Genomic DNA, 26,883 nt, shown 5'->3' with positions numbered 1-26,883 from the left:
ATTACAAAAAACAATTTGTTTAGTAATTGTACACAATGTCACTCTTCTTTTTTGAAAGACTCTCTCCCAATCCAATTTCAGGAATAATACTAATTATTCCCTTATCTGATCGTGCCGACACTCACAACTCCATTTTCTGATATATATATATATATATACATTACTCTCCCCATTGAACTTGAGCAAAACTTACCCAGAGTGCCAGGATCCGTTCAGGCAGTCTCCTCCGATTCTGCTCGTTCGTACAGCATCCATTTTAGGACAGCCTCATTCCTCACTCCTCATCCCTACTTCTCATCCCTGCTTCTCATCCATTTTAGGACATCCTCATTCCTCACTCCTCATCCCTACTTCTCATCCCTGCTTCTCATCCATCATCCCTACTTCTCATCCATCATCCCTACTTCTCATCCATCATATATTATCCCTACTTCTCATCCAGCATCCCTACTTCTCTTCCATCATCCCTACTTCTCATCCCTGCATCTCATCCCTGCTTCTTATCCATCATTCCTACTTCTCTTCCATCATCCCTGCTTCTCTTCCATCATCCCTGCTTCTCTTCCATCATCCCTATTTCTTTTCCATCATCCCTACTTCTCATCCATCATATATCATCCCTACTTCTCATCCATCATACATCATCCCTACTTCTCATCCATCATACATCATCCCTACTTCTCATCCATCATACATCATCCCTACTTCTCATCCATCATACATCATCCCTACTTCTCATCCATCATACATCATCCCTACTTCTCATCCATCATACATCATCCCTACTTCTCATCCATCATACATCATCCCTACTTCTCATCCATCATACATCATCCCTACTTCTCATCCATCATACATCATCCCTACTTCTCATCCATCACCCCTGCTTCTCATCCATCATCCCTACTTCTCATCCATCATCCCTACTTCTCATCCATCATCCCTACTTCTCATCCATCATCCCTACTTCTCATCCATCATCCCTACTTCTCATCCATCATCCCTACTTCTCATCCATCATCCCTACTTCTCATCCATCATCCCTACTTCTCATCCATCATCCCTACTTCTCATCCATCATCCCTACTTCTCATCCATCATCCCTACTCCTCATCCATCATCCCTACTCCTCATCCATCATCCCTACTCCTCATCCATCATCCCTACTCCTCATCCTTCATCCCTGCTTCTCATCCATCATACATCATCCCTACTTCTCACTTCTCATCCATCATCCCTACTTCTCATCCATCATACATCATCCCTACTTCTCATCCATCATCCCTACTTCTCATCCATCATCCCTGCTTCTCATCCATCATCCCTGCTTCTCATCCATCATCCCTGCTTCTCATCCATCATCCATCATCCCTACTTCTCATCCATCATCCCTGCTTCTCATCCATCATCCCTGCTCCTCATCCCTGCTTCTCATCCCTACTTCTCTTCCATCATCCCTGCTTCTCATCCCTACTTCTCAACCTTCATCCCTGCTTCTCATCCCTACTTCTCAGCCATCATTCCTACTTCTCATGCCTCAGCCATCATCCCTACTCCTCATCCATCATCCCTACTCCTCATTCCTCATCCCTCAGTCATACCAACACATTTTCAGTTTTGTGAAACACACCTTCACACTGATTGGTTAGGAACAGCCAATCAGAGTTATGAGAGAGTTACATTCTTACAGCTCTGCTGGTTTGTGAAATACAAGGAGCCCACAGCTAGGGCCATAAATCAGCTCTTGGAGAAAGGGTTACACACTTCATCTACAGTTCATCCAAAATCTTTCTGGTTTCAGAAAAGAAAAAAAAACAGCTCTGAGAGATAAAAGCAGCCTCAGATGTAAACATGTTATTTGTTACAAATAAAAAGCAGGCTCAGATTTAAATGTTTTATTTGTTACAAATAAAAATGAAACCAGAAAAGATTTGGGTGAATTGGATTGCACTGTCACCAGAGTTGATTTTAAACATGTTCTTTCTACATACAAAACTGAAACCAGAAAGGTTTTCAGTTGAACTGCAGATGACCTCTATAACCCTTTCTCCAAGAGCTGATTTATGGCCTAGGCTGTGGGCTCCTTGTATTTCCCAAACCAGCACAGCTTTCTGCAGAGGCCTGTGCAAACAGAAAAACACTTAGTTAAATAAAATGAAATATTGTGCAGCCTTGAATTCACTGTAAACAAGCACACAGTTGCATTTCCTCTCCTCTTTCTTCACCCACCATGTGCAATGAGGAGGCTGTTTTTCTTTGAAATGGAATGCATCTCTCTCTCTTAACTCTGATTGGCTGTTCCCCACTAATCTGTGTGAAGTTGTGTTTCACAGAACTGAAAATGTGTTGGTATGACTGAGGGATGAGGAATGAGGAGTAGGGATGATGGATGAGGAGTAGGGATGATGGCTGAGGCATGAGAAGTAGGAATGATGGATGAGAAGTAGGGATGAGAAGCAGGGATGAGGGATGAGAAGTAGGGATGATGGAAGAGAAGTAGGGATGAGAAGCAGGGATGAGGAGTAGGGGTGATGGAAGAGAAGCAGGGATGATGGATGAGAAGTAGGGATGATGGATGATGGATGAGAAGCAGGGATGATGGATGAGAAGTAGGGATGATGTATGATGGATGAGAAGCAGGGATGATGGATGAGAAGTGAGAAGTAGGGATGGTGTATGATGGATGAGAAGCAGGGATGAGGAGTAGGGATGATGGATGAGAAGCAGGGATGATGGATGAGAAGTAGGGATGATGGAAGAGAAGCAGGGATGATGGATGAGAAGTAGGGGTGAGGGATGAGAAGTAGGAATGATGTATGATGGATGAGAAGTAGGGATGATGGATGAGAAGTAGGGATGATATATGATGGATGAGAAGTAGGAATGATGGATGAGAAGTAGGGATGATGGAAGAGAAATAGGGATGATGGAAGAGAAATAGGGATGATGGAAGAGAAGCAGGGATGATGGATGAGAAGTAGGGATGATGGATGAGAAGTAGGGATGATGGATGAGAAGTAGGGATGATGGATGAGAAGTAGGGATGATGGATAAGAAGCAGGGATGAGACACCGGGATGAGAAGTAGGGACGATGGAAGAGAAGTAGGGATGATGGATGAGAAGTAGGGATGATGGATGGGAAGCAGGGATGAGAAGTAGGGATGAGGAGTGAGGAATGAGGATGTCCTAAAATGGATGCTGTACGTTCGAGTCCTGTCAGCCCTCAGTATACAGTGTTGTGTTCGACTTGCAATTGTTTCCAACGTTCTATTCAGAATCAATGTGCCGGGCAGCTGTCATCGGTGAATGCCTATCCGCGTCTTCAAAGAGAGCCTGAATTGTTCATTCTCAATAGGAGTCACCGTAAACCGGGACCCCCGTAAATTGATAATTTATTAATAATACAGCGTGCGTCCTGAGTCTTCTTAAGCCAAACAGCTTCAATTCACTTTCAATGTCAAGCGGGTTTCCGATTAACTGGGCGCATCTTGTTTATGCTGCGTGCGTCCTGAATATTTCTAAGCCGGACCGCTTCGAATCCCTTGTAATACCAGGTGCGTTTCTAATTGACCAGACGTGTCTTGTTATTATTCCACTGCTAAGCACCGGCATTCCTTGTGTCCTCTCCTGCACGGGACACAGCAATTTCAAAACGCCTCTCATATCAGTTTCACCGAGAGGTGTGTTTCAAATTCTTCCAATGTGTCTTCTTTCTCCACCTCACCGACGCCAATACTCCTCATGTCCCTTTCTTTACAAAACACGGCAAGTTTAAGAAAGGTTACAAAAGTTCACCAGTTCTTTTCTTTAGCTCTTCACTCGACACAATGATTTGTTATTATATCTGCAATCTCCATAATCGCAAGCCAAATTCCCTTGAAACTATTTAAAGTCTTTCAAGTTTGTCTGAATGTCAGGGGGCGTGGCCTGGCCTGCTGTCAAGATGGCAGTCACTCCGTGAGGTTCCGCCGGGCTTAGGGCCCGTTTCATATATTTATCCTGGCAGAGCAGTGGATCAAGCGCTAGATTAGTGCTGCAGCTCATTTGTGACCTTGGTGTCTAATCTGATTTTGGTGGTGGGCCCTGAGGCGGGCCGCTTGGAGCACTTCTCCCTGGCTCATCGAAACGGGGCCTGGAGGTGCGGCCTGTGGGGCTGGTGGGTGCTTCTCCTCATGGGAAGGTAATTCAGAAACTGTGAGCAAGACAGAGAGTTCGAAACGCGTAGGTGGTGTCGTTTGAAGTACACATTTGGATAAAGTAATAAACTCTCCTGGAGTGCAACAGGTCAATTGCCTTGCAATTGTTTGGTTTTGGATGGATGGATGGATATATAATAGATATAATAATGGAACCAAACAAAAACCTCTAATTCAGTTGAGTAATATTACACTGAAGAGCTACTTACAGGTAGCTGGAGAGCTACCAGTAGCTCATGAGATACTCGTTGCAGTAGTCTGCTCTAAGGTGTGAAGTTATAGCTACAAGTAAAGTCACATTAGAGGCCAGAAAATGTAGCAGACCTGAATGGAGTGGCTAATTCATGAATGTAAAACAAGTAGCAAATAATGCTCTACACTTTGCCTATCACAGTTTTACAATATTGAACAAATTGCTTCTATTTAGCTGCAACACGTGCTCCTGTGGCAGATTATCTGTCTCTTAGGATTTTCATGCGTTTGTCAAGAAGCTGTAAATACCCAAAAGTTAAGACTTCAGGTGACAAATAACTAATTTAGTGCCTCAAGTTGGGGCTGTTTAACTGTCCCTCATGCTGTGTAGGTAGATGTTGGCACATCTTCAACGTCTGGTGAAGGGGGAAGGTCATCTCTAGAAGTAGACAGAACCACTGCTGATGAGTCCAAGTTGGGGAAAAGAGGGACAACCTCACTGGTGCTTCCCGTGTTTTCCAGATGACTTGTAGAAACAGTAGAAGGCCCCTCTATCATGGGCAAACCTCTTGCCACAGATAGCATCTCAAAATACTGTTTTTGTCTAACTGGCTGTTGACCTTCCTGAATGGGCTATTCTATCTCTTACTGGGTGTGAATAGGGAATGCTGTTTTGGACAGTATGTGGGCTTGCATTTTGGGAAAACTGTGTTGCTGATATTCCAGCACCGCTATAACTTTCACAGTGTTAATATTGGACCAATCAATGCACACGGCAACAAGACACCTTTATATACAAACAATATATTTTCATACACAAACAAAGTCACATCACCCCTGATAGATTCCCTATCATTAACTCTCCGTCAACCCTAGCATGTAGGCGCATAGTCAGGTGGGCTCTGCGGCCCAGGCCTGAATGTTAAAGACTGACAGGTCACAGGAGGTAACACTTAGCTGACAGCCAAACGCACAAGCTTAGATCAGATCCCACAGATAGGCAGCAAAACTATAACTTTCTCTGGAGATTTGCCCCAATAAAGCACAAATGGCCAGAGGAACGCATGCATTCCCCAAACACCATAAATGAAGATGCCACATGTAGTTAGGTACACTTAGCCGATCAGGACACAGCACAAACAGCATATGCGGCGACCATGCGCCCCTCAGGCTGGACATCTGGATGCGTACTAGCTGGCCCACATAGTGTCCACACCAGATCGTGGCCCACCTGCATTCCCTGTCTGGAATTCGTATTTATGACTCTTTGTCGACTGTTCGCATATGTCACCAGGGAAATAATGTTTTGTGTGTTTATTGCTCCCAGCAAAATGTATACAGTGGGTCATTTTTATGTTCTATGAGAGACAGTCCTCAGACCCCAGGGCTGTAAATGCTCTCCTGACCGCAATGCTTAGTTGAACAAACCGTTTCCTGTTTTGCCAGCTGCCTCTTGTCTTTTTGTTTTTTTAAGGTAAAATCTCATTCGAGCAACAGAAATGTTCATATCCTTTTACATTTTCTAGAGCATCTTGTCAACTGGGGCCCCAAACTGATGTTCGCTACTGAACAGTACTACTATGCGGTGGTGGTGTAACTCAGAGTGAAAACCAGAACCCCTAAGCCAAACCTGTCAGTGCTAGAGGATGCTTGCGTTTACCAGCCTGGACAATGTGATAGCTGTGTCCAGTGCACACCCAATGTTAACACTTGAGATATTTCCTCTTTTCTTGGATGTAGCACAGAGATACTTCAGCAACTCCTCCATTTCCTCCTACTGATGCCAATCCTATCTGGCGAGTAGGACGACAGAACTGGTAATTTGTAATTGTATGGCAGCCTTCAATGCTATAAGTTTTCCTGCAGCTTAAGCTTTATTAGCATTGTTTGGTTGGGGATTATTGCGCTTAAGGGCTTTCCTATGTGATATGGTATAAGAGAGTCCAGTGGGACATGCCTGTGGATAAACAAAGGGTTTTGCTGTGAGGCCTTGAACTTCTTTTCAACCCTTGGAAGTGATAACTCTGGGCTTCAGATTCTTCAAAATTATAGTTTGAATACTTCAGCGTTGTTATGAGCATCAGCAAATACTGTGTAGTGGGCTCAGTTTTAAAAAGAGAATGAGGAAGTCATTCTCTTCCGCATTAATATGCACACAGACGTTCTGGTGATGTGCTGTTCAAAAACTACCGCATGATAGGCAGAAGTGTCATCAAGCAGGATGGCCTTGGCAGGGTAAAACTTCTGCGATGGATCTTCCTGAGGCTTTGTCCTTTATTCATGCCAAGTGTCTTCCTGTTGCTCACTTTGGTCTGGATCCTGGTAAGAGGGCAGTGGGTCTTCATAGAGCTCCTGGTCAGAGTCTAAGTGTATACTGTATACCAGGGATCCTTGTGGTCAGATAATGGAAAAGTAGTGCCAGTTTTTTGTTTTTCTAGGATCAAGACAGGTTTTGATACGCTTGGGTATAGCTTCCTCATAAGTAAGTCTGAATTTATTGTGAAAAGGTTGTGGGGTTGGAAAAGTGGTTAAGGTGACATTCTGACTGGTGACTGGGTCAATTTTAATAGCTCTCTGTCCAACATACAGCTGTTGACTTTCTTCATGTGAAGTATGTGGCATGCTCAGGGTGGAGGTCTTATTTGATCTTAGAGATAACCTCAGTGCCAAAGCCTGCTCGGTTTCATCTCTACTTCGTGGCTCACAGTTTCAGGCGCCAAACAGTTACAACTGTAGTGGGCGGTGCAGACTGTCAAGCCTGTTTTGGAGATGCTTAATCGCTCAAGGACTGGTGCTCTCAAGGCTGTTCCTTCGGATGGAGCTGGGGCTCTTTTTGGATGGATGAGATCCTTGGAGCGTGGACTAACTGGTTCTGTTCTAGGCTGACAGTGTTGCCAGCTGGTCTCTGTCAATGTCAAAAACTTGTCCAGGGTGTGGGTTTTGGGTAGGGCTAAGGACAGTCTTGGGCTCCTCAGGCATCACCAGACCCATACATAGTATTCCTGTCCTGTGGGGTGTCCAGACTGTTGAGCCCCATCCCTTTCATCAGCAAAAAACGACTCCTTCAGCAACTGCCGTAGGTAGTCACTGACAAGAATCCTGGCACTGCCTCAGTGTGTCCACCTTCAATCCTGCTGGTACAAATAGTCTTTTGTTATTGGCTTTGATCTGCATAATAGGGTGATTTGGCCAATAGAATCCAAGTCCTGTTTAAGACTTCATTAATTTATTTCCACACTTTTGGAGGTCGAAACATGCAGCACCAAGGAGAAATTGGGAGTGCAGATTGACATTAACACATTAAATTCAAAAGCACTATTGAACAATAGACTGACTATACTGACTGTGGTCAGTTGGTATTAAAAGGGAGGTTTACATGCTATGCCGCTTCAACAAAGGTCGATATAACCTTACAAGTTTGTAATGTTGTAACTGATTATTGTGCACAACTATATATGGGTGACGCTTGTGTGATGGAAATACATCTCTGAATGCAATTGATTCAAAAGGTTTATCCAGTTTGTGCACACATGATTAAGATATCAGAATTTCCGTGAAGTGCTAAATTAATTACACACAACTATGACTGGTGTATATCTAAGCACTGGTGGGTTTAGAAAAGGTTTTGAGATAGATGGCGGATTGGGGAATTCCTTCTTTAGGATTAGCTGCTGGGCAGGCCATAGTGAATTGATCCTACAGTAAGAAAAAAACTGGGGAATCCTTCAAAGCAGTTTTGGAACGGAGGGAATAACTAGACCTTTTCAAAGTTCAATACTGATTAGGCTGCTACAGCCAGACTGTGAAGCCCTCTACTGCAATCCTTAAAAGCAATTGGATAAGTCTCATTTACAGTTTAGGTTTACATTTTTGACCTACTGAGCTTCATCTAAGAGCCGTACACTTTATACAGCACTGTACCTAAGTTATGGAACACTGTAAGTGGAGGTCCAACCTGACAAATGCCCAACTACATCAAAGCAGTTTGGAATGCCTTTTCAGTGCCACATTACCTTGCTGTCATTTTGATACAGGTTAAGGGTTAGCAAATTAATTTGTGTACTGGGTTTTGTCATCCTCACTATAAATAATACACATTTTTCACATGCAATAAATAATAGTTAAATGATGTCACAACTTGCCTTTCACTTTAGCAATAGTGTCCTCTCCATTATCTGGCTCCTGTTGGCTAGTTTCACCCTCTATAGTCTCTTCAATAGAGTCTTGGATCATTGAAGGGCTTCCGGAGGCCAGACGCATAAAGTATTCCTTGCTGTCATAGCTTAGAGTTTTTCGAAGCTTGACAGGTTTCTTGGAAAAGGAATATATTAACATACATAATAATCACATGTATTTTAACCTCCAATTTATTTTATGCACACACAACAAAAGTTTGAATCTTTTTTAACAGCTATAATAATTGTCTGTAAAGTTTTTTCTATGTGCCTGTTTCAACAAATTTAAATTTCTGATATGAACACAAATAACAAATAAGTAATAATATCAACAGTAAGTTACTAAGTCCAAAAGAAAAGATCTTCAGAAATGTGTTTAACTAGGAGAGGAACAAAAATGAAGCTGCGTTTCTTTAACACAAACCAATTATTTTGTTTTAGTCTCTTCTAAATTGATACTAGATCACAATACACTCTTTATTTATGAAGGGTAACGGCCACCGGGCGACGGGGAGTTAAGCAAATACTAATTGAATCTTAAAACCTATCACTTTTAAAGGATGTATTCTGTTTTTTACAATTTCTATGGTTGAAGAGTCAATATTACTCAACCAGATTTTTAAACTGCACTTGTAGCGGTGGCACAGAGATGAAAGAAGGGACCTCTGCATAAAGAACGTTAAGATAAATTATTAGAAGTGAAATGCACAATTCTAGTGAAGCATGTTCTGTCTGGTTCAATAAGTGATCTATATTTTACACAGTGGTGTAATGAAACTTGGGGGGCTGCAAAGTACATGTAGGGGGACCTCCTCCAGACTTATTCTGGAGCTCCCAGGTCCAGGTACTGTGCTGAGGGGCCACCTGGAGATTGGGCCCTCCGCACTGCGGGGGCCTTTGTTACACCCATGATTGTACAATGGAATCACCCTTTCCATGTTTCTTACCAAGACATGGCTAGGAATGGTGATAGTTCTGAGTTTGAGCTTACACAGATGCCTTTCTAGTTATCTAGTTATAGTTATAACACATTTCAGGCTGTGTCAAGAGGTTCAAACGTTACAAGGAGGTGCTCCCACACTTAGAAGGTTTTATATAAAACCCTCATATTAGTATATATTTCTATTTATTTGGGGCAGCACAGTACAAAAACGGAGGAAGAGACTAAAAATTTAAATTGGCAAGTACTCTGGAAATTTCTTTTTCTATATGCCTTTTCTAATTTGGTGTAAATCAGTTCAGTTTTATTTGAGAAATTTGAAATTAAAAAATATCTGAACAGCGTGGAAGGACTATGTAGGAAAGTACCCTCTTTTTGCCATGGTTACCCCCATTTTTTGTCTGCGGTCAGTGTGTTTTGACTGTGTTCACTGGGATCCTGATAACCAGGACACCAGTGACTGTGCTCGTTCTCCCTCTAAATTTGGTAGCTTAGGACTTCGCACACTCCACAATTGGCATTCTGGTGGCCCCATATAAGTCCCTAGTAGATGGTACTTAGGTACCCAGGGCACTGGGGCACCAGGGTTACCCATGGGCTGCAGCATGTATTGTGCCACCCATGGCAGCCCATGCAAAATGTATATGCAGGCCTGCCATTGCAGCCTGTGTGAAAAGTTGCATGCACCCTTTCACTACAGGTCACTGCACCTGGTCACTGTAAGTCACCCCTATGGCAGGCCATCCTAGCCCAGAGGGCAGGGTGCATGCACCTGTGTTTGAGGGCACCCCTGCATGAGCAGAGGTGTCCCTACGAACTCCAGCCCCATTACCCTGGACTTCGTAAGTGCTGGAAAGCCATTTTACCCGTGTACTGGACACAGGTCACTTACCTGTGTCCAGCTACATAATGGCAACTCTGAACCTGGGCATGTTTGGTATCAAACATGTTAGAATCATACCCCAAACTATTGCCAGTATTTGTTGTATGATTCCATGCACTCTGGGGGCTCCATAGAGGACACCTAGCATTGCTCCTACTAGTCTTCCAGTGTTTACCAGGCAGCCCCTGCTGCTGCCACCCTCCAGACAGGTTTCTGCCCTCGTGCTGCTTGACCAGGTCAAGGAGAGGAAGGCAGAACAAAGGAATTCTTTTGGGAAAGGGAAAAAACACACTCTCGCTTTGGAAATAGGTGTTACATGGCTTGGGAGGGGTAGCCTCCCCAGCCAACCAGTATGCTTTTAAGGGCACATTTGGTGCCTTCCTTGCATAAACTGGTTTGCACCAGTCCAGGGACCCCTGGTCCCTGCGCTGGGGCGAAACTGGACAATGGAAAGGGGAGTGACCAGGTCTTGGCAATGGAGAAGGAAAGACAGGGTTTGGAGTTAGCACCCCCTGGTGGCAGCAATTTGAGCTTTAGGGGCACCAGAATCAGGAAGGACTCATGATTCTAGGAACAAGATAGCCCCACCTTACAAGGTGGGAGAGGACATCTACAATGGTTCACTTCTTTGGAGAGGGCCTGTAAAGTTCAGAAGCCCCCCCAAAGGCAGTGGGCAGCAATCCCATGGCTCTCCTTCACTGACAAAGGCAGAGACAAACTTTTCACTGTCAGAGAGGGAGATGAAGACAATTACACAGCTCTAAAAAGTGCACTGTTAGATGGGTTTGGTTTGACCACTGAACAATACATGATCAAGTTCAGGGAAACCAAAAATGAGTCCTCCCAGGGTTGGGTAGATTTTGTGGACTGTTCTGTGATGGCCCAGGAAGGCTGGTTGCATGCGAGCAAAGTAAGTGACTACCAGGGCTTATACAATTTAATTCTGAGAGAGCACAGTTTGAATAAATGCATGTCTGATCAGCTGCATCAGCCCCTGGTGGACTCTGATCTGACCTCTCCCCAAGAACTGGGTAAGAAGGCAGACAAGTGGGTCTGCACCAGGGTGAGTAGGAAAACTCACAAAGGTGGTGACCACAAGAAGAAGGAAGCAGGTAAGCATCAGTTTAAGGGTAGGGACAAATGATAAAACTAAAGAGTCTTCATCAGGCCCACAAAACTGCTCTGGGGTGGGAATAAATCATCTTCCTCAAATTAAAAAAAAGCCTTGGTGCTGTATGTGTAAAAACAAAGGTCACAGGGCAGGAAACAGCTGCTGTCCTAAGAAAGACACCAAGCCCCCCACCACTACTAACCCCACTTCTGCCTCTAGTGCCCCTAGCAATAGCAGTAGTGGAGGTAAAAACACCATTAGTAATCAGTCCAGAAGTGTAGCTGGGCTCACCTTGGGGACTGTAGTGGGATATGGGCTAGACAGGGAGACCACTGAGGCTGTGCTGGTGTCTGATAAGGCACTGACTGTCACCCTAGCTGTCTGTCCCCTTAATATGGGTAAGTACAGGCAGCATCTCTTGATAAATGGTGTTAAGGCTGAGGCCTACAGGGACACAGGTGCCAGTGTCACTATGGTGACTGAAAAAGTGGTGTCTCCTGAGCAACACCTACCTGGTCACACGTACCAAGTGACTGATGCTCACATTAATGTTTTGTGCCACCCCATGGCAGTTACTGACTTTAGTGGGGGGGAGGGGGACGCTGAAGAGTTACTGGCCCTAAAAAGGTTGCAGTGTCCTCTGATCTACCTGTAGAATTTCTGATAGGTAATGATTTGGAGACTTCAGCTTGGGCTGAAGTGGAATTATTGGAGGCCCATGCAGCAATGCTGGGCATTCCTGGGCACATCTCTGCCCTCCCAGAGCACGGACTAAGAAACAAAAAGAACAGGGAACCCCAGAGCCTGGAACAATGGCCCAAGAGGCTCCAAAACAAAAGAGCAGAAAGGGTAAAAAGTTATTCCCTGTTCTAGCCTCCAGTGAGGATTCAACTCCTGAGGGAGAAGAAGCCACTCTTTGGGTGGAACCTACACCAGAGGAGCTCCAAGCTGACACAGCTGAGTTCTAGGGTGCATGGGGCCCTCCAGGGAGGAACTCAGTATGGAACAAGAAACCTGTCCCACTGGGAGAGCTTACGGCAGCATGCTGCAGCACAAGAGGCAGAGGATATCAGTGGAACCCATAAGGTGTACTGGGATAACAACCTCCTATACTAAGAAGCAAGGGACCCTAAACCTGGTGCCACCAGGAGAGTGGTTATCCCTCTGAAGTTTAGGGAGTTCCTGTTAACTCTAGCACATGGTATTCCCCTTGCAGGCTACTTAGGGCAAAGCAAGACTTGGGATAGGCTTGTCCCTCACTTTCACTGGCCCTATGTGTCAGTAGACACCAAGGAGTTTTGTTGCTCCTGTGTCACCTGTCAAGCCAGTGGCAAGACAGGTGGGACCTCCAAAGGCACCTTTAATTCCACTACCAGTGGTTGGGGTGCCCTTTGAGAGGGATGAGGTGGATATTGTTCGCCCCTTGACCCTCCAACAGCCTCTGGTAATAGATTCATCCTGGTGGTAGATCATGCCACCAGATATCCAAAGGCCATTCCTCTTAGGACCACTACAGCTTCTGTAGTGGTCAAAGTCCTCCCGGGAATTTTCTACAGGGTGGATTTTCCTTGTATCAGACAGGGGAGCAAACCTCATGTCTGCTTACGTTAAAGCCATGTGGAAGGAGTGTGGTGTAACTTATAAATTCACCACACCTTACCATCCACAAACAAATGGAATAGTTGAGAGGTTTAATATAACTCTCAAAAGCATGAAAATGGGACTCTCTGAGAAACTCTGGAGGAGAAGGGATGTCTTGTTACCTTTCCTCCTCTTTGCCTAAAGGGAGTGGGCTACAGCCCCTTTGAACTTCTATCTGGACACCCTATTAGGGGTACCTTTGCTTTTGTGAAAGAAGACTGGGAGCAACCTCTCAAGCCTCCAAAACAAGATATTGTAGACTATGTACTAGGTCTCAGATCTAGGATGGCCGAGAACATGAAGAGGGCTTCCAAAAACCTTCAGGCCAGCCAAGAGTTGCAAACACAGTGGCATGACCAGAAAAATGTGCTGACTGTTTACCAGCCAGGACAGAGAGTGAGGATCTTGGAGCCTGTGGCTCCCAGGGCACTCCAAGACAAATGGAGTGAACCACACACTACTGTGCAGAGAAAGGGTGTGGTCACCTAATTGGTTGACCTAGACACTCCTAGCAGCCTCCACAGGATGCTTCATGTGAACCGCCTGAAATCCTCCTATAACAGGTTTGACATGACCTTGCTTATGGCAACTGAAGAGGGACAGGAAGAAGAGAGAGACCATTTCCCTGACCTCTTCTCCCACAATGCAGTAGATGGCTCAGTAGATGGGGTTGTGGTTGCAGACTGCCTCTCTGAGTCACAAAAAGATGGCTGCAGACACCTCCTGGGACAGTTCTCTGAACTTTTCTCCCTGATCCCTGGTCAAACTACCTGGTGTGAACACACCATTGACACAAGTGACAGCTTGCCTGTTAAAAGTAAAATTTACAGGCAGCCTGGTCATCTCAGGGAGTGTATCAAATCTGTGGTGCAAAAGATGTTAGACCTGGAAGTTATTGAGCTCTTTTGACAGCCCCTGAGCTAGTCCTGTGGTCCTTGTCCCAGAACCACACTCCCAAAATGGTAAAAAGGAGATGAGGTGTTGTGTGGACTACAGGAGTCTCAATACTGTGACTAAAACAGATGTTCATCCTATTGCAAGGGTGGTTGAGGTCATAGATACACTGGCTTCTGCCAAGTATCTGAGCACTTTTGACCTGACTGCTGGCTATTGGCAGATCAAGTTGTCAGAACATGCTAAACCAAAAACTGCATTCACCACTCCTAGTGGGCACTATCACTTCACAGTGATGCCCTCTGAATTAAAGAATGCACCTGCCACATTCCAGAGATTGGTGAACAAAGTTCTCCAAGGCCTGGAAAGCTTCAGTGACGCTTATCTTGATGATAAAGCTGTCTTTAGCTCCACCTGGGAGGACCACCGGGTCCACCTTGGGAATGTATTGGTGGCCCCTCAGAAATCAGGCCTCACTATCAAGGCCTCAAAGTGCCAGATGCAAAGAAAAGTGGTTTATCTTGGTTATATGGTAGGAGGAGGCCTGATCCAACCACTACAGGGCAAAATCCATGGATTGGACTGCCCCTACCACACAAACCCAAGCTAGAGCCTGGGGATGACAGGGTACTACAGGAGGTTCACCATTGTAGCCCCTCTAAATTACCTCACCTCCAAAAAAAAAAAAAATGCAGATGAAAGTTTTGTGGATAGCTAGCTGTCAAAGCTTTTGATGACCTTAAACAGGCCATATGCTCTGCTCCTATATTACGAAGCCCTGCCTACTCCGAGCAATTTATTGTGCAGGCAGACGCTTCTGAGGTAGTGGTAGGGATAGTACTATCTCAGCTGAATGAAGAGGGTCAAGATCAACCTGTAGCTTTCATTAGCAGGAGGTTGACCCCCAGGGAAAAGCGTTGGTCAGCCATAGAGAGGGAGGTCTTTGCTGTGGTCTGGGCTCTGAAGAAGCGGAGAGCACACTGAGAGGGAGCAAGAAATTTGCTTCAAAATGAAAAATTAACTCTCATATTATAACACACAGTTTGAGACCTCATTTCAGTTTTTATTGGGAAGTTATTAAAATAATTGCAATAAGTGGCGCTCTACAAACTTACTACATACCTGATGTAGGAAGCTGGGTATCTATGCAGTGAACCAATGAAGGGGTACACTATGCAGACAGTACAGTCAACCCTCATTGGCTAACAAAGGTTAAAGTAATAACCCTAAATGCTCTCTTTTGTGGTAGTGTGGGCGAGAAGTCTAAGCTTATCGGAGGATAGTGCTAAGCATTTGTTTAACACACACAGTCAATAAATGAGGCACACACTCAAGAAGAAACTGGAAATAATTTTAGAAAAGTATTACAGATTTTTATAATAATGTTGGCACCAAAATTTACAAGATGAGGTAAGTACTCTTCAAGTTAGCGATTTTAAGAAATGCAGAAAATACAGCTGTCAAATCTGAGGCATGAGCCTTGAATGCAGAATTGTTATCCTATGAAAAAAACACACACTGCACAGGGTCACTTGAAATCCACTTACATGAATGTTCTTCTGTACTTAAGGTAATTAGGGGGTCAAGATCTCTAGAACCACCAGCAGTTCTGGGTTACCTGCTCGGGTGCAGGGGTGCTCCTAGCTGTGGTAGCCCCGGACGCTATGTGTTTAACTCAATGGAAGCAGTACATAGATGAAAGGGACTCCAAGTAAGCCTGGGTGACCAGTCCGGCTGAACCCAAAGGTGGGCTCGGTTCTTGAGGGTTTCAGCTCCGCAGAGACACCACTGGTTTCAATGACCCTTGGCTGGGGGGCTTGGGTGCATAGGTGTTTTGTTTGGCAGGTCGGCGAGTAAGAGGCTCTCACGGTTCTTGGGTCACCTGCAGAAGAGGGTAAAGAAATATAGCAGAATGAGTTCTGCCATTTGAGATGGCCTCTGTTGAAGTTCGTCGACGTGCATGTAAGTTTCTGCGGCGGTGGTGTTCCAGCTGAACACGAAAAATTATTGGTGATTGTAACTGGCATCAGTACCCCGGCTATTGGTGCAGGGAAGCTCCAGGCAGGCTCTGTGTCTCAAAGACTGGATGGGTTGATGGGGCTGTACTCCTGGACACTCAAGAGCCTTTTCCTAGCGAAATGCTCCCTCAGTGGTCCAGAAGGTTGGCAAAACGAGGAACCGCGCAGTTGCCGAGTTGGGTCCTTGCAATTGTCTGGAATGGAGAAGGTAGGTAGGGTTTGGCGCCAAAGTCTTCAGTTAGTCCACAGTTCTTCCACTGGTTGGCTTTTCTTTGTCCTACTTCTTTAGTCAGTCGAATCAAGTTCCTGGTGTCAAGAGCCCACATTAATACTCAATTTAGGGGGATTTATGGGAGTGTAGGGTAGTAGCCAATGGGCTACTTAGACCTAGGGTGACTACACCTCCTACATGACAACTTCCTGCAGTGAGTGGGCTCAGCCCTCACTCAGAATTCCTAATTCCACCTAAACGAAGATGGTAGAACCCTTCCTTCGTGGAGCACTTCAGGTGGCCCACCTTAGGGGTGTGACTATCCTGGTGGTGCAACATGCCTACTTGCATAACTAATTTCCTGCCTGTTGGGCTGCCAAACTGGCCTCAAGGCAAGGGGTGGCATCTCCCAAGTCTGCTGGAAGTTGGGGTTGCATTTCAAACGCAACAAGGACTTTGAAGTCCCTGGCCTTGGTATGCAGATTCACTAGCCATCCAGCTGGTGGTGGTGATAGCACCTTCCTCCCGAGTAGGCATTGCTTCTGGCCTCTGAGAGCACGGCCTCTCACCTCCAGGGGTCATAAACTCGTCAGTGGTGGCAGGCTGGTCAATACCAGTCAGCCAGCACACTAGAGGACTAGTAGGTTTTCAGGGGGCATTGCTAAGGTATCCTCAGGGTGCAGGTCATAATAAATCCAATACTGGCATCAAGTATGGATTTATTAAGACAAGGTGTTTGATACCAAACACCACAGATTTCAGTGAAGCCATTATGTAGATGGGTAACTCATAAGGACCAGTGCCCAGTACATACCTTAAGATGGCTTCCTTGTTCACTTGCAATATCGAGTAATAGAACTAGACATCACAAGGGCATATCTGTTCATGCGGATATGTCCTCACATAAAATATAATGCAGCGTGCCTTAGGGCTACAAGGCATACTGTAGGGCTGACTTACATATATTATATGCAGAGATTTTGACATGGCAAACAATGAGTGTGCCATGCTGTGTTTTCATTCATGGTTTGCACCATCACATGCAATCTGTGCGATTTGTATGGGGAGGTCCCTTAGTGTGGCACAATACATGCTGCATCCCTTAGGGACAAACATTAGTACTCATGTCCTAGGTATCAGGGTTATCATTTACTAGGGACTTGCAGGGGTGCTAAAGTCCTGGCCAACAGGGTTACAATTGAGTATTTTGTTTTAAAGGGAAAGAACACTGGCACTGGGGCCTGGTTAGAGGGCCTTGGTGCACTCTCTGAGGTGAAAATCAGCATCCAGTAGTTCAAGTGGGGGGACATCTGCAAAGAGATGGCTAGTTTCCTAAACATGTTACTAATCATCATTAGTATTTATGGATTGAAAACTTCAAAAGACATTATGCCATGTATACCATTAAAAAAACACAATTCAATGAAAAAGTATGTTAGAGCCAAGTTTTAAAAACTTCTGCTATTCACATGTGAAGGTTATTATCAACACCGGAACTATAATTATCCCATCATCCAACTACAACAAAAAGAACCATGGATTTCTGTCTGATGGAGGCTAGTTTAAAGACGCTCCTCACCTCAATGGGGGGCCACTTCAGACAGGACAGACCAGACAAAATGTGGCTGAATTTTCATGGGCCAGTGGGCAGTCTGGCAGCTCCATGTAGCTTTCCAGTGAGCGGATGAGACGCAGTTTCACAACTCAGTGAATAGGGGTTTTCTATAATCCATTCTGGACAGCACAAGAGTTTCATGCCCAGAGGAATCCTTGTAAAAACCGTGCCCCCCTTGGTGTAGTGTTAATGTGTGCTTGAAGACTAAGGTTGTGGTCCAAGACAAAGCAAACGGATCTGGTGCATTCCACAATTGATGGGTTCCTGTTTAACACAGTAAGCTGATCCAACTTTGAGTTAGGTGGGTTTAACAGGTTCAACAATGATTAGAAGTGCTGGATATCATAATGCTCTTTGGTGAAACAATAAGCATCTTGAGGGGAGAAAGGAGTAGGAGAAGTAGAGTTGTGATGAGTAACGTATTGGATCTTCACAGGACCTGCAAGAAAAGGGGCTATTTTTATGTACCGACACCAATTTTCCAAGATGAGAACCAGATGAGGAATGCTCAGCAGAATGAGAGGAATATTCAGTTTTGGTAACTACTTCTCTATTGAATGAAAGAGGTACATGTGCCCTTAACTATTGGTGAGCATCTGTTTAATTGTGACAGTATTGCTCTTGTGAGGAAATGTTAAAATGTTTTTCATATTTTTCACAAAGAAGGTAAATAACTCTTCACACATTTCTTCAGAGATGCAGTTAGCCCCAGTTGATTTCGGAGATGTGGTTTCACAATCATAAAAAGTGGTTTGAAGATCCACTTCTTATACTTGCTAGTTTACATTACAAGTTGCACCACGTTTTTTAGAGAAGAGTGTTGATGCCAACTTTGTGGGATACTCAAAATTTTCCTACCCTCATTTAATTCTTTGGACCACTAGTATGGCGATCTTATTGATTTCTGTCTTTTTTGGGGGGACAATACCTTTGATTGTCCCTGTAATATTTTGTTGTACTGAGCAATCTGGCTCAGGTGGTACAAACTTTAATGTGGGTGCTATCTCTTTAACTATGATTTTTTGTAGATCCATAACAAATTGCTTGGATCTCTTAGCCTCCCCACTAGTGACAACTTTGTAAAGAAGGAGAGGAGATGAGCAAATGATCATTACCAGTGTACAAAAATTGGAGAATCTATAAATAATCTCCCAGGACAGAGCATTTAGTTAGTGTGCATGGGAGATGAACAGCATTTAATAATCACTGGTTCAGGTCGAAGTCTCCTGGAATAAAGTTACAGGAATTGATTAAGAATTCTGTGTGAAATGCAATTAATTGTTCCAGAATACTTTGTTACCAGCAGGTGGATGGTAGATATCATGGTGCTTTGCAGGAAAAGTTTTTCCTTATGGCTCACATATTTGAAAGATATTTTATGTATCAGTGCCATCCCACTTCTTATTCTTTCTAGTCTATTCAGGGGCATAATAAAATACTGAAGTACTAGGAATTCTGGCCATGCACATGTTTCAGTCACAAAGAGAAGATCCAGCTGTTAAACGTAAATACATATGCGATCGCCAAGCTATGCAATGGACTGACCAGTTCAAGTAGGTCAAGAACTGCAAGAAATGCAAGAAGTTACAAGTGCTGATGGATTTCAGTATCCTTGTAGTGTTGGAAGTCACTCAGAAGCAAGAGATGTGAGAGTGTCACATGCAGAAGCATTTTCATCTGCATGCATGAACATACCTGATCGACAGGGAGTCTTTCCAAAAGGCCATTGTCCTATTAACAAAACGCCACAAGCTCATTCTGGCCAGGTGTGTGGTACGAGTGACAGACAGAAATGTACCTTCTATTCCATTTCACATTCAGATTACCTGTTTCATCTCTCTACCTTTGACACTTACAATTGTAAGGCCCAAGAAGGCACTCAAAAGGCTAATTTTGAAATTAACCGCTAGATGACAATATGCCAATCAGGAAAATACGGAACTAGAGATGCCTAGAGGTGCATGGTGACAAAGATACTTGGTCAGAGTAAAGTAATAGAACAGTAGGGACATTCTGGAAAATGTCAATTACTAAATGTTTCTTGTAAACCTTCTGAGCTGTTATCAGTAAGACCTTATCATGTCAAAGTGACTGGAATGTAAGTCGAAGTAGAAAGAGTGTAAAAACATTATTTGTAAAGGTATTATCAAAGAATTTCAATGCACATTGTTCAAATAAGAGACACTAATATTTTTTATTTGCTTTTACATGGGAGTCCAACCCTTATAGGCAGGAGCACTCAAATCGTGAGAACCACGAGTGGAATGGAAACACTGCCTCCTCTTATGTCCAAACACAATGGTTAGCAATCTGGAGTGACAACTCATGTGGAACCACGACTAAAACTTACAAAACCTTTATAACAAAAATAACAAAACAGAACTAAGCAAAGAAGAAATGTGATAGCTTATTTTTACCTTTTGGTTGGGTGTCATTTGCATAGTGACATCAGGTTTCTCAAACCCCCTAATTGGGATGTTGCTCTGCATTGGGATATAAAGAGCAGAAATCAGGTAATACCCATGAAATACAGTCTGACACAGTAGTTCTAATCAAAATATAGCTGTAAATTGTACACAAACAAAACAGTGTACTCTAATTACTTAATCAGGGGTGTTCAACTGTTGGTTCCTAGAGGCCACATCCATGCCAGACATTTGGATAGCCACTAACATAATAAATAATTCCCTTTTGTAATAACTGTAACAACTTATTTTATGTGTATCTTGAAATTCTGTCAGGATCCACCACTCTTGAATCAACACTGAACACCTTGTGTCTATTCAGATGTCTACAAGGTAGAGCATGCAAGGTGATTTTGTTAGGGAAACTTATAAATATTGATACCAATGTATGTTTTACCCATGTTTTTAACATCTTGGTTTTAAATGGCTTACGCCCACACTTGCCCTTGGACCTTTCTTGCATAATTTTGTTTAAGAGGACTTAAATAGCAATACAAATGTGGTTACCTTTAAAAGGATTCTTCTGTTAATCTAAGGCCATGTCCTAATACCAACCAATGGGTCCTGTTCATACCTTGTGGTGGAACCATAAGATGCAGTGCAGCTTAGAATATGCATATGCATCACTGAGCATGCAGGTGACCATGCTTCCACCCTTTGCAGCCACACCCCTGCCCTCAGTTTATTTCACCTTTACAGCTGCATTCGTACCCATTAGCACCTTTAACTTAATATAAGGCCCCACTCCAACATATTACCAACCACTGGGCCACAGTCTCAAGCACAGAAAGTAGGAGAAGAAGCAAGAGAGCATTAAAGAGCTATGCTTTAAGTCAAATATGATCCTGAAGACTTCGTGGCTAGACAGCCTTTCTATAAAAAACGATTACGTTTTAGAGTTACACTTGGAGAAAGCATGCCGTGTAGCGCATGTAGCTGTTCTAGGAATATGCTTCAAAACCAAACGCCATCAAATACTGTCTTCGCTCCAGTAGAGAAGCTGAAATCACTGTCTAACAATATATTATTGATATTGTACATTCACTTGTTTCTGCGTAGTGCCTCACACCTTCACGTTAACCTCAATATAACATTGATATACACTGATATTTAACATACCAAAAAATGGAGAGCTATAAAAAAAAAAAGAAATCTAAAAAAAACAAACAATGAACATTTCTGACAACATGACTAGGCAATCAATAGGTTACTCGATTTTACATCAATATACCCTAATATTTGACATACAAAAATAGAAAAAGAAGTAAAACTACAAATAGACAATAAATGATAGTGTCTACCACAGAATACACGTATTCGGTTCAAATTTAAGTCTGTCTTGTCTGCAGTTAATGTAGTCCAAAAGAGGGGTGTTATCAATCAGAAAGGCCCTGGTCCATTTATATGATGGTATCCTATATTTAGGAGGGGCAATGTAGTTTAGTGTTCACACACTACTAAAAAAAAAATATATATATATATATATATATATATACACATACATACATACGTGCCGATGCATTCAAACTTTTCCATCAGGGACACAGACTTAAAATGACGTCTTCGCCAGGGCCACTCCCTATTTCACAGTAAGGCACTAAATGTAAATACTAATACGAAAATCAATTGAAACTATGCACAGTCCTCTCTGTGAGGGTGTCATAATGAGCTAAAGTACATACCCAACAAAATCATGTTCAAAGACGCTTTTGTTCCGTGAGTAAAAAGAGGGAAATAAGGAGTCTGCATAATATTCATGCTGTGTGCCCATATGTCACTCTAAGTACTAGAGAAATGGATGCTGTGTGAATTGAGCTAGATATAGGAAAGATGACTTCACACTGGCACCATTAAAATATTGGTTCTGCATATGGTCCAAGGCGGAACGCGCACCATATAGATCAACATTAACAGATACTATTAAATTATGAGATCACCACAAGTTGCCATGGTTCATTCATCTGCCAAAGATCTTAGTCAATATTGTCCTAGAAGAATTCTGGCTCCATCCCGAAAAAAGTTCAAAGACCAGTCTTGTTATGGCTATGAAGGCATACTGGGACTATAGAAATCAGGTGAAGTATAATCAACCAGGCCCCCTGCTAAAATGCTATCTATCATTTAACCAAGAGCAGGATCCTGTTGCTTTCATTGATGACCTTTACCCAGTGGAAAAAGATCTCTTTATCTAAAATTCCACCTGGGAATATTGCTGGTGGCGACATTTACCAAGAGATGGTCTTCAACTTCTGTTGAGGGGATAGATAATTGCCCATTCTCTTTGGGTGGTTGAGAAACATTATACCACTTTCTCTTTCTGTGTGACTTCACACACTGTCTTCGGAAGCAGATCCTATGTCCACTGGTCAGAAAGTGCAATGAGGCTGAGGCTTTGTGTATGAAATACGATGACAGAGATATTGTGATGGTTGTTTCATCCCATATTTATGCAGCATGGAAACAAAGAGCAGACATGCATAAAACATTGTATGTAGATAGATAATGCTTGTAATGCCGTGGATGGGAAAACTGTTTCTTTTATGATGCTTATTAAACCCTCCCAAGCCTAGTTTGGTATCCAGCAAAAGTCTATATGACTGCGTGACTGTGTCCCTCTTGTAGCTTGAGCATTGAACTCTAGTCATATTTCTTCAACAACCATAGCACAGTTCCAACATCATGCGAATAGCATCAAAGCACTTTTACAACATCTTTTTAAAAGACCAGAAGAAACAGACCTATGTTGTATATGGCATAGCAGCATAAGCAGGTTGTTTTTAGATATGTATGTATGTATGGATAATTGTTAAGCAGACATTCTTGCTGCATTACCAACATCGCGGTGGGCTAACAACTTGTTTTCTGGTGGCTGCCATTAGGCTCTTGGTTGGAGGGTGGGCAAATTATTACAACTTTATGCACAATATACTCTAAAACTAGGGTTTACGATGGCTGGTGATGGCCACTTTTGGTTTGGTACACCTTGGAATGATAGTCAGTTATACTTTTTCCCCACATGATCTAGGGCCGCACTACCTCAACTTGAGATCAATGACTTTTATAATGTTGGGTCACAATTTGGTTAAATTGCCAAAAAAGTGATTGTACATTTTATTGATCGTTGACCGTATTGTCTCATTTTTAAATTGAGGACATTTTATTGATACGATTTTTTCTGATATCATGTTTTCAATTGTAAAATGGATTACTAACTAATTGTTATGGCCAGTTTGGATGAAACAATAAATACATTGAATTGGATTGGTAGAAACCTTAGTATATGTGTTTTTCAAACCAATAAAGAAAACCTTTTGCACAGATTTTTGATTTCATGTTAACACTAAGGCTATACCTCTATGTGTTAATGTCAGTCCAAACAAAGGATTAATTCCCTGGTTATTGAAAAGAATCCAAGTATTCTATCCTCAAAGCTGTTATAAACTTTTCCCAACAGTGATGATGCAATGGTGCCGGAGTTGTCACTATCAGTGTCAACAGAGCCGATCTCATAGTCAATAGTGTCCTCGTTGGACTCAGTGTTGTATTGGTCGGTACCTGAGGCACAGGAGTGCACAAAGCCACAGCTGAAGTCTCTCAACAGTGAATATGCCAGTGCCGATGGCTTCAATATCAACCAATATGCTCCAGAGTTGTAAGAGTGTCTGGAATGATGATGCCTCTGATGGTTTTTCTCCCTGGATCGACCTCTATAGGTGTCTTTTTCATGGGAGGCAGCTTTTGGAGCCCAAACGTTCTTGTCCTTTTACCTCTGCTTTTTCTTTTTTTCTTCAGTTCTAGCATTTTCAAACATTTCTCTAATGCAAAAGTCTTCCCTGTCCTTCAGAACTCGTTTTGACATCTTTTGGCAATGATGAAAGTCTAACAACGTGTCTTGATGTTTTAAACATATTATCTTGGACACCAAATTTAGCCAGGTGTCTGGTAAATGACAACAAGCGTTGACTGTGCTAAGGGTATTTATCAATTTTTTGAAAGCTCAAAAGTGAATGTTAGCTGAACTTGAAACCCCTACTGATTCTCTTTGGGGCGGGGGGTGATCTGGGACATTATGGGGGTGGGCAGTGAAACAGCCATGCATAATCTGTAATGTACAACTTTATGTTTTGTATTGGAAGTTGGGCTGCTCGAAGATGACTGAGAGGGTGATCAGGTGTACGTGTCATGTTTTCTTTTCTTTGCTGTAATGGATGGAATATAAACAATCACAATAAAATCTTTCATAAAAAGTGAATAATAGCAACTTTCACACACATTATAACCTTTTTAGAGTGCCTCTTAGAGTCACCACCAGCAAGTCTACATTACTCCTACAAAGTTTTAGATGAAAAAAAAGGCTAGCACCTTAGATAACAGAGAAAAGGGATGATTGCTCTTGCCCACTCTACAACACAACAGATGCACTCTGAGGAAATGTTATGAGGACATTCAATAAAAGCCAGAGCTCACAGAACCAGAGAGCACCATGTTAGGGTTAAGTTCCCCTGAAGTTTATTTTAGAATAGTGTTGTGTTTAACCAGTTGTCACATGTAAGTGGCCATGGAACCCCTAGTACTTAAGTAAAGTATTAAAAAGAGAAGGTTTATTGAGAAAATTATCTGCACCATGTCCAAGAAGAGGGAAGGGTTACTGTATTGACAGTGATTTTATTTTGCTACAGGCTCTAGGAAAATGATAGTATGATGAATTTCAAAAAATGCCCTTAGAAGTCCATTAGAGAAAGGCAATGTCCTTGCCGCACTGTCACTAGAATCTAAATGGGAGTGAGTGTACTGAACACTAGAGCTAGGAAATTGCTGAAATTGTACATGTCCAGAAGAGGACAGTCAACTCAGCCTTTTTTCTAGAGCAAAACACATTTAGTATTTGAGGTTAACTCTCCTCCCTGGCTTAGACTTCTAAAACTAATTATGGAGGCACTCTTGGTACAATGTAAAGTCGCCAGGTGTTAATTAACGAAAGTCACTTTGATGATAAATGTAAATTTCTTCTCACTAATGGTGAAATATTATAAGAGATAGTATTCTGACAGAAATGAAACCGAAATTAAACAGACCTCTTGGATTTATAAAAATAGGCAGGGGCAGATTTACATTTTCACCAAAATTATGTTTCTTTGGAGTTAATGCTCCTCCCTGGCTTAAAAGTCAAAAACTAATTATGGAGGCACTCTTGTTATAATATAAAGTCACCAGGTGTCAATTAATGAAAGCCACTTTGATAATAAATGTACATTTTTCGTACTAATGGTGAAATATTATAAGAGATTGTATTCTGAGAGAAATGAGATGGACCTCTTGGATTTATAAAAATAGGCTGATGTTGGTTTACATTTTCACCAAAATTAAGTTTCTTTGAAGGAGAATGCAAAGGATGCTCACAAGGGTAAATGAGTGAATGGTTGTGCTGCATTTGTGCAACTACAACAAAAAAGGAAACAGAAAAAGCAACACACAATAGTGGTTTCACTGGTGGCCACTGTGGCATAATAGCTGGTTAGCACATTTATGAGAGTGGCAATAATTTCAGCAGGTGGTATGTTAGTTATAGATAGCAGACGTGAGAACAATCACAAATCATATCCTTAGAATTAACTAATGATTATCCAGAATACTGGAAAATGAAATTATCTTGCGGAGTAAAAACCTTTTCTTTGTACAGTCCTAAAATATGTTTACATGTTTATGACCTCTGCTAAAGGGTACAATGCACCTTGTCTTAGCTGCTATAGAGGTAAGTCTTTTTGCTATACATTGGTAGATATTTTCATTCTGAACTATAATAATTTCTTCAGTTTAAAAAAAAGAGTTAGTATCAGAAAAGGAGAGAAAGTGCAGATTGGAGAGGACCTATAAATAATTGCTCTTACCACTATGAGAGCAAAGTCTGGAGGAGTATCACTTCGTTTCGATTGAATGTTCCAGTTTATTCAGTTTTGTGCCTGAATAAAATCACAATATTATATTTATTTCAAGAGGCAGGCATCTGCTGTCAACCTTTACCTGATAAGGGGATATCAACTAAGGATGTATAAGAGGAACTGGAGGCATTTCCATATTCGTTCATTCAAGAAAACATTTCAGAACCAAATAAATGGAGGACATTAATGGACAAGGAATACCAGGAAGACTTAGAATGTTTAGAATGCTGCAATACCTCAAAGTTAATTGAATGCAGAGCAGGTGTCTGAACATGTGCTATGATTGCAAAGGTAAATATTTGCCATTAGGATGTGAAGACAATAGAGCGATAGAAGGTAATGATGTGTCCCACAAGACATCAAAGCTATAAAAATGATTATTGGGTTTATATGTAAAACATAATGAAATAAAGCCACTTTTGAAAAGTTTATCCTAACATTCTCTGCGAAGGGGGGTGTTTTTGCATAAAATGCATTTATGTGGATGGTTGTCAGGTCATCATCATCAAAATACTTTATTTGGCTGAAAAGAGCAATAAAAGAGGGAGTCAATAACAAGCATCATAATCAAAAAACGTAATAAATAAAAATAAATAACAGTG

General features: G+C 42.5%; 1 protein-coding gene across 3 annotated transcripts in view; it reads right to left on the bottom strand.

Annotated features, from left to right (window-relative positions):
- WDFY3 (WD repeat and FYVE domain containing 3) overlaps positions 1-26,883 on the bottom strand; it is a 1,200,521-nt gene that overhangs the window by 314,131 nt on the left and 859,507 nt on the right. For all 3 annotated transcript variants that reach the window (XM_069236246.1, XM_069236255.1, XM_069236264.1), the window contains 2 exons: positions 20,295-20,360; positions 8,532-8,700 (listed from right to left, as the gene is read on the bottom strand). In XM_069236246.1, coding sequence (XP_069092347.1) covers positions 8,532-8,700; positions 20,295-20,360 — 235 coding nt within the window. The remainder of the gene's footprint in view (positions 1-8,531; positions 8,701-20,294; positions 20,361-26,883) is intronic.

Source organism: Pleurodeles waltl, chromosome 1_2 (genome assembly GCF_031143425.1).
Source record: "Pleurodeles waltl isolate 20211129_DDA chromosome 1_2, aPleWal1.hap1.20221129, whole genome shotgun sequence".
NCBI classification, from domain to species: domain Eukaryota; kingdom Metazoa; phylum Chordata; class Amphibia; order Caudata; family Salamandridae; genus Pleurodeles; species Pleurodeles waltl.
This window is presented reverse-complemented; position numbering and strand designations above follow the sequence as displayed.